At 50.2% G+C, this 10767-nt stretch overlaps 1 protein-coding gene across 1 annotated transcript in view; it reads left to right on the top strand.

Annotated features, from left to right (window-relative positions):
• Positions 1-10767, top strand: part of UBE2O (ubiquitin-conjugating enzyme E2O) — a gene marked incomplete at its 3' end in the record, with an annotated part of 27518 nt that overhangs the window by 13716 nt on the left and 3035 nt on the right. The window contains exons 9-14 of the mRNA XM_009865451.1: positions 2416-2570; positions 3936-4048; positions 5129-5254; positions 6365-6454; positions 8850-9507; positions 10375-10511. Of these exons, the coding sequence (XP_009863753.1) occupies positions 2416-2570; positions 3936-4048; positions 5129-5254; positions 6365-6454; positions 8850-9507; positions 10375-10511 (1279 nt within the window). The remainder of the gene's footprint in view (positions 1-2415; positions 2571-3935; positions 4049-5128; positions 5255-6364; positions 6455-8849; positions 9508-10374; positions 10512-10767) is intronic.

The following is a 10767-nucleotide window of genomic DNA, read 5'->3' as shown; positions in this document are numbered from 1 at the left end:
ATGAGCAGCTTACCCTCAGAGCTGTCCCCGGCTCAGCACGGAGATCTGTGCTGGCGGGGCTTTGCTCTGCAGTGGTCTCCGTTACCCTTAGCCTGCTCTGAAGAGATATTGGCAACTTTTTGGCAGCGGTATGCGTTTTACGGTGGTTTTTAATGAACAGAGTACACTCCTTGAGAGCCTTGGAGGAAATGATTTCAGTAGCTTGGGGGAGGGAGCAGTGCATGTATGTGCCCATGTCTGGGTAAAACTGGTCCTCAGCAGCTTTTAGCTTTTACCTAATTTGAGAGTTTGAACTTTTCAGGAGATGCAAAGACATCTGACAGCTGGCTGACCTGTCTTACTGCCTTCCCTGGGCTGCTTAGTTGTATACAGATCCTGCATCAGAAATGAACTAGTGCAAGATAATACATGAGAATCCTCCCGAAAAAGTGACATTATCAGGATTCAAGGGACCCAGTAGTTTGAGAATGTCACGAATTTCATTTGCATTTTGTTTAGGTGTTTTAGCTTTGCACACGTGCAAGGAGAGCTCGTTTAGTCCTTGTGGGTTTGGAAGAAATTGAATTTGAAGGTCACAAACCTCAAGCAGAGCAGTATTCAAGTGAGAGAAGAAATGGGAGCATGTGATAGAGTTCTTAGGAACTGATTCTCAGCTCACTTTTCACTTCTCGGTCCCCTGCTGAATGCCTCTATTTCATTAAATGTTTCATTAAGGAGAGCTTAGCTGATAAACCTGGTAGCTTTCTGCAGCATACAGGCAGCGGGGAGAAATCCCTGTGACACCACGAGATTCCGGTGCTGGGTCTGGGCAGCTCTGCAGAAGGAAATGCCGAGATCAGGTGTTGGAACACTTGGCAGAGACAATCACATCACAGAGGGAAAGAAACAGAGGCTTTTTCAGCCACAGAATGTGAAGACCTCAGCTGATACTTTAAAGGGTGCCTGTGGCAGCTGGTCACAGCTTAGTGTGAGGCATCTTCACTGTCTGAATATTCCCACGGAGCTGGGGAAGCCAGCAGTAGGTGCTGCCAGGCACCGCGGAGAAGTGCAGTGCGCATGGGCTCGCTGCCGTGAAGTCGCCAGATCTGATGTGTCAGCTTGGGAGCGTCTCTGGCTCCGGCGCACGGTTCCACCGCCGGTGAGTGGCCTGCTGCAGCTCTCCAGGCAGCTCACAGACCTCTGGTTGTTTTTTAGGGAGGATGTACAGGGATTTTTACTAACGTCAGGTTGTGATTTTTGCTTGTGAAGCAGCACAAGCTGCACTGCAGACAGGACTATGTTATTTCCTTGGTAGGCTGCCTTTTCCCCCCCGCCCATCCTCAGCTGCACATGCCCCCGCTTCCCCCAGGAGCCACCCGTTGGCATGTCACCCACCACTCTGACGAATATCCTCCTCTGATAATTTCTACTGTTGAGTGCTGGCCCTACTAGAAACTTTGTATTATTTCCACTGAGTAATATTTCTCTGACATTCGTAAAAACAGTGCTGGAGGAAAACAGTTGTATTTGCCTATTGTATCTTCCTTATGGTTTGACTTGAAACCAACATAAATGCAGCACTTGTGTTATGTCTGGAAGGCTTGGCCAGCAAAATAAAGACAAAATTTAAAATCGGCATGGAATTCAATTTGTTCTGTGCTGTAGGAGGCACGAAAATGATGGAGGACTCATGAGAAGAGCCTGTCCAGCTAGACTGCAGCTCTGTCCCTCCTGCCCCCAAGCATCTTGTCTCTTCAAGCAGCTCTGTCAAGCCCCACAGCGCAGTACCAGCATGTGGTCCATTGTTGCGCGTTTGCGTTTCATTTCTGAGCTGCAGAGACACACATGGGTGTGTTTGAACAGCTGGGGAAGAGACTTGTCTCTTTTAAACAAAATCCTTTTGCTTTACCCACATTCAATATGTTGCCTTTTTTTTTTTTCTTTCTTTTTTTTTTTTTCTGAAATGGATGCTGCTTTATCTTTCTTTCCAGTCCCATGCTGCTAGCATCAAAGACCTCTCAGAGCCACCAGGCTAGAAGGTGCTTCAGCAGAGATCTTCACTTTCAAAGTGTTTTAAGATCCTGTTGTACCTCTGCCAGTGGTAGAAAGTGGGTGCTAGTAGATGTTAATTTGCTTGGCTACGCATAGTAAAAGTGAGCTCAGCACCAGCTCCGTGGAAAGTAAGTCCTCCTGTGATGAAAAAAAGTCCTCCTGTGTAGCACCTGTGGTGATTGGGCACCTGTCAAACCAAAGCCTGCTGCTGTGCAGCTGCTGCTGGCACTAGATGGGGGGCCCTGACTTGCTCCCCAGCCCGCTCATCTGCCTCTGCCTCGGTGTCGCCGAGATCCGGCTTGGTGCCTCCTGTTGGCAGCATCATGGTCTGGTTGTGCTCGTGCACGTTCCCTCTGGCAACTCGTTGCCTTCCTGTGTTCCCAGGGTTGCTGTGGAAGTGGTGACCACGATGACTTCGGCTGACGTGATGTGGCAGGACGGCACCGTGGAGACAAACATTCGCTCCAACGAGCTGATTCCAGTCCATCATCTGGACAACAACGAGTTCTGCCCTGGGGATTTTGTGGTGGACAAAAGAGGTATTGGGTGTCAAAACAGTGCTCTTCTCAGGGGACAAACATGCTCTTAATTGCAAAGTAGTCTTCAATCTGGATCCCTTAGCGTGTGTTGTAGCCGTTTCTGTGGTGGCTGTTAGTAGTGCTCACTTGAGGTAGGTGCAAGAGCCTAACAGGGAACCAACAGTGGTTCGCCTGACTTAACACGAATGTCAGCAGAGAACCATTATTTAAATACCAAAGTTGAGCTATGACAGCAGGCAAGATGTGGAAGGAATAAATGCTGTGGAGCAAAGCTAGGATTCTCAGTATTTCTGTAGAGTAGAGGTGGCCCGCCTTCCCCTTGAAAGTGCAAACGGCTCTGTGCTCTCTCACAGAAGAAGGAAGAAATGAACAGCTTGCCTCAGGCTGCCTTCTCTGTATGGCTTATCTATCCGTTTTTCTTGGAGGATTTTGGGACCCAGAAGCATCTTCTTGCATCCTTTTTCTTCACCAAACCAATCGGCGATGCTAGGGAGGGTCATGGTACAAGTTCAAGGAGACTTAGAGCTTTTGCACATGAAATATTGATGGCACACCATCTGGCTCTCAGCTCCTTTTCTAGCAGGCTTAGACCCTCCGGAGTGGGAAGCAACAAGATATGGTCAGCTTGGGAAGAGGGAAAACTGGTTTGACAAAAAAAGATGCAGTTTTGCGAGGGCATTTCTGATGAGTAGTAGTCTGACCAGTCTTGTGGGTTAGTTTGGCCTCTGGGAATTTATTCCTCTGTCAAACATACTCTCTGAGCAGTCTGAGATGCCTGCAGTTCCTTGCATCCCTCTGCTAAGGATGCCAGGAGGTGGATCCTTGTCAGCCAGATAAATCTGAAAGATGTCTGGATACCAGTGTGCTGGGGAACAGCCCAGGCCCAGCTTCGATGCTGTTGGATCCCTGACGCATGCGTACATACACACTTATGTTCCTGCCTGCCTTCTGCCTTCAGTTGTTCAGTTCAGTTTTCCAGAGGAACAAAACCAGTGAGCTTGGCAGTCAGGGTTATGCTCAGGTTGCTCTTGGCCAGCCTGTCCAGAAACTCTGACAGTTTTGGTGCAGAGCTAATTTGGAGAGCAGAGCACTGAGGTGACAGCGTGTTTTCTCTCAGTGACAAAGCTCAAAAGCAGTCCAATGCACCATAATATTACTTTATCATCACTCTGTGCCCCAATAAAGTGCAGCTCATTAGCTGAGTACAATTGTAAGCGTGTAGGAAGAACTGTTTTTCCTTATGCCATTCACTAAAGGAAGGTTTGAGCCATGAGAGCCTGGGAGCTGACAGCCTCAGCTGCTGCGCGAAGCCTGCTCTCCTCCACTTAACTTGTCTGTTTTCCTTCCTGCTGTTGCGACCAAAAGCTCAGAGCTCCCAGGACCCCGGGTTGTACGGAGTCGTGCAGTCTGGTGACCATATTGGCCGTACCTGTGTGGTGAAGTGGTTCAAGTTGAAATCCAGCGGAGATGATGTGGAGGTAAGTCCAGGAGCCAGCACCTGTTGGAACCAGCTGAGAGAACACGGCCACAAAACAGCACGAGCTTCACAAATACGCACAGATAAGCCTGGGAGTCGGCTCTCCAGTGCAGTTTGTCCTTGAGGATGGAACAGCAATATGCTTTTGGGCCTGGGAGGCTTAGCTGGAGGTGTTGTCGCTTCACATTTGTAGATGCCTGCAAGGCAGCAGAGACCAAGCAGAGGGTTTACATCCCATAGTCAGCATCAGACTCTGGTACTGATGGAGGTTTTGCTGCAGTTGTCACAGACAGTTGATTTCTTGAGTTCACTATGAGAATTTTTTCTTCTCCCTTTTTTGTTGGCTTATAGAGAACCAGTCTCTTACGTGTTACCCTGCTTGCCTCTGCCAGGCACTGTTGCTTACAGCCAGCCCAATGCCTTTTTCTCGGGGCTTGTGGGAGCGCTGCGTTTTGCAGAGCCTTGGTACGCTACAGCCTGGCTGCGGATGAGAGGGGGACTCAAGCCACACCAGCCTGTTTCTGCCTTAGGGCGGGAGATCACGTTGTTGTAGCTGAGCAGAGCCTTTTACATCCAGAAGCAGAACATGGCTCTGGCCTCGGGCTGTGCTCCGTTTGACCTGTTTCTCATTATTTGTGGGCTCCTAGCTCTCTTCCTCCAGGAGAAATCAAAGGAAAGATATGTTTCCCGTTAATTGACAGGTTTTTTTGGTCAGATGCTTCCTGTTGCCTCGGATCACTTCAAAAGTAAACCCTTTAGGCCCCAATGAACTGCTTTGAGGAATCTGAGTGTTCCGAAGGGAATAAAGTGTTGTTCTTGCATGTCTCATGATCCTAGTGATGTGGAACCTGAAGTAAAGGTGAGGGTGAGCAGGTGAGATGGAGTATCTGGTTCCTGTGCCTCGATTGATGTGCTGCAGGGTGAGGTGACAAGACAGGACGTTAGCAGCTACTTGTGGGCTGTTGGAGCCACTGAAAATTGGCAAAATGTAACACAAAGTACTTTTAAGCATTGGAGGTGTGCTCTGAAGGTCAGTGCAGCATCCTGGGGCTGACATGTTTGCGTTCTGTCTCCGATGCAGCTGATCGGGGAGGAGGAGGACGTGAGCGTGTATGATATTGCTGATCACCCAGACTTCCGCTTCCGCACTACTGACATTGTGATTCGCATCGGCAACTCAGATGGAGCTGCAGCCAGGGAAGACGAGGTAGGTTGTGGGCAGTTATGTGGCTGTGTTGTCACCAGGTATTAGTGGAGACACTTGAAAGAGACCGTAGAAGGGCCCTAGACTCCCCCTGGGTATCCTAAACAACTCGTCTTGCTAGTTCTGTGTCAGTGTCCGCTGCTGTCATGAGTAACTTGGAATCTCTGAAGTCTGGTGGAGATGTAACCTTGAAGTCCTTTGACCTTGGTGACAGAGTCTATAGCAGAGAAGGAGCCAAGTTGAGAGAGGAATCAAACGTATGCCTGAGAGTTTTTGATAAAACTCTTGCTTAAGATTTCAGAGCAACTTCTAATATGAGGATATTCTGTTTACTCCTGAGCAAGAGTGAAGGTGGATTTGTCATTAAACCAGTTTCACTTGGCAACAGTAGACTGAGGTTCTGGTTTTCGTCCAAGTTATTATGTACGTGTTAATTCTATTGAGCTGGTTGATCTCCTGGGGAGGAAGAGGGAACAATTTACATGGTAGAGGATACGCTCTTTGCCAGGAAACAGGCTTCCTTACTGTGCAGGGAACACCTCCAGCTTTTGAGACTGCTGCCCTAAGAAAGGGTTAAAAGGTATAGTGTGGCTCTCATGGCGGTTCTGGTTTCAGCAGCAGCATCGAGAAACACATCCGAGCTTGCTCAGCTGACCTAAATAACCTTCCAGGGCAAGATCCTACTTAGGGTGCACGCCCTGTGCCAGCCAGGACTTGTCTATTGAGGCCAGGGACGTGGGGTGCACGATGACACCCCACTAGAGGGCAGCCCTATGCCGGGGAAGTTCCCGTCCCCTTGCTGGCACAGCCCCAGCCCCGCAGTGCTCCTACTCCTCATCAGAAGTCAGGATCTGCTGCCAGAGCAGCCCTCCTGGTCCCCTGCTCCTTCCAGGAGGGGAGGTACTGGCTCGCTCTCTGTGGCAGTGGTGTGGGGTTTCTCTTGGAAACCCTACCTGGGGGATTCTTCTCCCCTCTGCTGTGGGACCCTGGGACTCCTGCCACTTCTGCAATCATTGCTTTAGGTGGGTCTCCAACCTGCTTCTCAGAACCTTCCTTCTGCACTGAAACGCCTGGGAAAGAGAAGGGATTGACAAACTGCTCTTGTTTCCACAGCCGTCGGTCGGACAAGTGGCTCGTGTGGATGTCAGCAGTAAGGTGGAAGTGGTGTGGGCCGATAACTCCAAGACTATCATTCTGCCTCAGGTGAGATCTCGTTCCAGCTCGCGATACCCCTGTAGTTCTTGGCTGCCTGACAAGTCTTGGTTTTAAATCCTGGGTGCAGAGAGATTCAGTGTGTAAGGGAGTCTTGCGCTATTTATCACTGCCTTCCCTTACAATAGGGTGGCTTCCCGCTTCTGTTAGCACAAGTAAATCCCTCTTTTGTCAGGAGAACTGATCAACTAATTGATCGTCGCTGCTCTTGAGAATAGCAAAGTAGGGACAGCCTCTTGCTCCTTTCGCAGGCTGTGCTGCGTGTTCCCAGCTCTGACCACAGCCCTGGCTCCTGGCCTCCTGCGCCTGCTGCTTTGAAGGAGGCATTGCAGAGCTCACTTCTGATTTGAGCCCAGGTTCACTGCATTGCCCAGCTTGGACACTACTGAAAGACAATTTGCTCGTTCTGTCTTACTTGTGAAGCAGCCTCATAGTGTTTTCTTTGGCTAAAGAAGCTCGTCCAGAAGCTGGACTTGGAGCCACAATTTGTCACCTTAGCCAGCCTAGGGATCAGACCCAAATCTCTTCCAGAGCAGGGAGGGAAAGGGGTTGAGTGCAAGCTTAAAAACACAGCTATGACCACACTACTAATCGCCTTAACCCCACCGATTTGTCTTCTGCGTTGTTCTAAGGTTTTCGTTGTACTGTCTCGTAACCTTTATTCACTGCTCCACATACAGTTTCATCCCATGTCTTTTCTCCTTGTTGCCTCAAACTAAGGCCGACAGCCTAAAGATAGGAGAACACCTGCTTCTGTAGGGTCCCATCTCCATCACTGTGGCGGTGAACGCGGCTGCCTCCGCCGCAGAGACGCCTTTGCGAGCAGAAAGTGCTCGATCGAGATTTCTTTTTAAACTGAGCAGCTCTGCATTAATTACAGTAGAATAGTCAATGCCCGCACTATGGCAGTGGACTAGAGTGTTACAAAGCAGGCTGCTGTCTCCCTTCCCCCTGTTGTCACATGTGCTCGGATCACAGGCACAATCGGAGGTCTGATGCGCGCTCCACAAAGGGCTGCTCTCACGCTGCGGTGCTGGGGCTCTGCAGCAGCTCCTGCTGTGTCACGCCAGTCCCTTCGATTCTGCTTGTCTGCGTAATTATGGGAGTTGGGGAAATGTCAGGAGCATGAATTATCAGTTGGTAAAACTGTGATTTATCAATGCCTGTCCGTGTGCCCAGAGACAAGCTGTCTGGGTCTTTTTCTCGTCTCTAAAAATAAAGATGGCATAACTGGCTAATTAACTTTCCAACTCAGATTTGGATTAGCTTTGAGGGCAGTGAGTTTTGATGGCTTTTCCTGCCTCCAGTCACTTATGTTGAACCCAGCTAACCTCTGCCTGCTGCCTGTCTCTGGGTGGCACAGGTCTGGCTAAACAGTGCTGGTTTGGTTAAAGGCTTTGACAGGATGACTGAGTGTCCATACACTTTTACCCTCTGGGGTCATATCTTGCAAGATTAAGAGAATTCTTGGGCCATCATTCAAGTGTCAGAAGCCTGTGGATAAAATGTTCTGTCATGTAGCTTCTGATACAGCCCCATAAAGTCCTTCTGGCTCCCCTGCTTCTCTGTTGGTGCTCGTAGCTGGAGTATGTCTGTAAGCCTCTACAGGGGGACTTTGTGAGAGATGTAACATGTGCAAAAGCGTGATTCTAAGAGGTGAGGCTAGACAGAGCGTGGGTGAGTTCTGTAGCTTCCTGTAGTGAAGGAGAGGGAACGTTTTATGTAAGAGCTTATTCAGCAGCTTGGGTTTAGGCTTCATTGTCCTGGTTGAATTTGAAGCAGTAGCGACATACAACAGCTAAAGCAGCATAGCAAGGCTCTGACGGTGAGTAGCGTGTGCCACAGAAGAAGAAAGCTGGTATGGGAATGTCTTCCTGGTTCCAGCATTGTCTCTGGAAGGACAGAGCGTGGAGGCAGCCAACCTAGGGCTCTGTGCCAACACAGTTGCTGGTGCAGAAGCAGGACCAGAAATACGAACTCCGCACAGGATACGCTACACCTTCTGAACCAGCTCTGCCTGTGGAAACCCTGGGGCATCCAGGGACCTGTTTGGTGCCTGCGTGCTCTCCTTGGTGGCTGGATTCCTCCAAGAACTTGCCCTAGTTTTCACCCAGTGCCCTGCTTTGAAAGGTGGAGGATGGGGCTATGCTGATTCATAGTCTGTGCTGGTCATTGATGAGCTTGTTATTTGGATCAAACACTTGTTATTTGGATCAAACATTTGGATCAAGCCCTGTTATAGGTGGCATTGAAACAGCCCAGCAAATTCAGCCTGGGAGCTCCCTTTTCGTGGGGAGGACTGACTTGCCTGTGTTGAAAAGACAACTAAAACTGAGTGCTTCAGCCTAACTACTCTGCTGTCTTTTGTAACTCTCCTCTCCTTTAGCACTTATACAATATTGAATCGGAGATTGAGGAGTCGGACTACGATTCTGTTGACGGCAGCACCAGCGGGGCATCCTCCGAGTGGGAGGATGAAAGCGACAGCTGGGAGACAGACAATGGCCTCATGGAAGACGACCACCCAAAAATTGAGGAGTTAGAGCCTGAGGAGCCAGCAGCAGAGGAGGTGAAAAAAGTAGAGGAACAAGTCCAGGGAGCTGTGGCTATGGCAGTTGCAGATCTTGCTGCAGAGAAAGCTGGCAAGGATGGAGCCCCAAAGAGCTTCCGGGAACTAAAAGAGGCCATCAAGATCTTGGAAAGCCTGAAAAATATGACTGTGGAGCAGCTGCTGACTGGCTCTCCCACCTCCCCGACTGTGGAGCTGGAAAAACCCACTCGGGAGAAGAAGTTCTTGGACGATATTAAAAAGCTGCAGGAAAATCTAAAGAAGACCTTGGATAATGTGGCTATTGCAGAGGAGGAAAAGATGGAAGCCATGGTGGAGACAGAGAAGAAAGAAGAAAAAGCAGAGGCACAGACACCAGTGAGGTCAGAGTGGCCCAGTGAGACACCAGTGCTCTGCCAGCAGAGTGGAGGCAAGCCTGGAGTCACCTTCACCAGTGCCAAGGGAGAAGTCTTCTCTGTGCTGGAGTATGCCCCAGGTGAGTGTGTCGGATCAGACCAGTGCGGGATTCCGCGTCCTTCCTCGGTGTCCTGCTGTATTTCTTTCTCCGAGACCTTTCCTTCTCAGCCTTTTGGATTGGCTGTCCTCTTCTTCCTAGTCCTTTTTGCAGCTTGTTCACTGGGGAGGAGTGTAGCACAATCTACTCAGGGACTTCAGCCTGACTTCTCCTTGGCATCTCTCAAGCCGGAGAAGCGGACTTCCCCTTTGCCTGTGTTGGTCTCTGGAGGGCTGCGGACATCAGTCGCTCTCCACTGCAGATGCTTTCTTGAAAGCTACAGGGTTTGTTCAGGCGTTTCTGCAGAGATGGATCAGTTGAGAGGCAGAGCAGGAACACCTGGTGTTCTTGTGCTGGGTGTCCTCAGTGGGTGAGTGTCCTTGTTCACTTGCACCGATGTTAATCAGCCAAAAATAAATAAAAAAGAGCATCTGGTTGTGAGGAACATTGGTGACAGCAGAGCCCGAGGTGCTCAGTGAGCTGGCTGGCTGGGCCAGGCCCAAGAAGGAAAGGTGGCCAAGCTGTTCTGCACCTGCAGGTGTGAACGGTAACGCTGGGGAGCTGTGCTCAGGCGTTGCAGAGAAAGGGTCATCACTGCACCGTGCTGTGGGACAGAGCTCCTCGTGGGGTTACAGGGACACTGGGAGCAGGAGGGGCCGGTTGTGGCTGCACTGCAGTGTGGGAAAAAAAACAGATCATGTCTAGGCTGCCTCTTGACTCAGCACCAAAGCAAGTCAGCCCTTCTCTTCCAGATGATACGTTTAACACCTGGATAGACTTGCCTTCAAAAGGAACCTGTGGCAGTTTCCAAAAGCAGGTTTTGATTCCGTTCTCCTCCTTGCCCCACAGATACCCATGCCTTCAAGAAAATGGAATTCCAGCCCCCAGAAGCAAAGAAGTTCTTTAGCACTGTGAGGAAGGAGATGGCTCTCCTGGCCACCTCCCTGCCCGATGGCATCATGGTTAAAACCTTCGAGGATCGAATGGCAAGTGCCCGCTCACAAATGCCTGTGTGTTAGTGCTGGCCTCAGCATCCGCGTCGCTTCCGTTGGAATTCCCTGCTTAGCCTTAATCCCTTGCATTAGAGCTGTGGGAATGTGTGCAGCCTGTGAAATGTGGCTCTAATTACCGTAAACGGCTCCTTTTGGATCCCCGGAGTCAGGCTGGCAAACAGCGGGGGGCGAGAAGCCTATTTTGGGCGCTGGGCCCACCAAGCGGCCTGTCCCGCTGAGCAGGAAGGGC

The sequence above is a fragment of the Apaloderma vittatum genome, unplaced genomic scaffold (assembly GCF_000703405.1).
Source record: "Apaloderma vittatum isolate BGI_N311 unplaced genomic scaffold, ASM70340v1 scaffold21702, whole genome shotgun sequence".
Taxonomy (NCBI): Eukaryota; Metazoa; Chordata; class Aves; order Trogoniformes; family Trogonidae; genus Apaloderma; species Apaloderma vittatum.
Note: the sequence above shows the minus strand (reverse complement) of the source record. Positions and strands in the feature narration are given on the sequence as shown.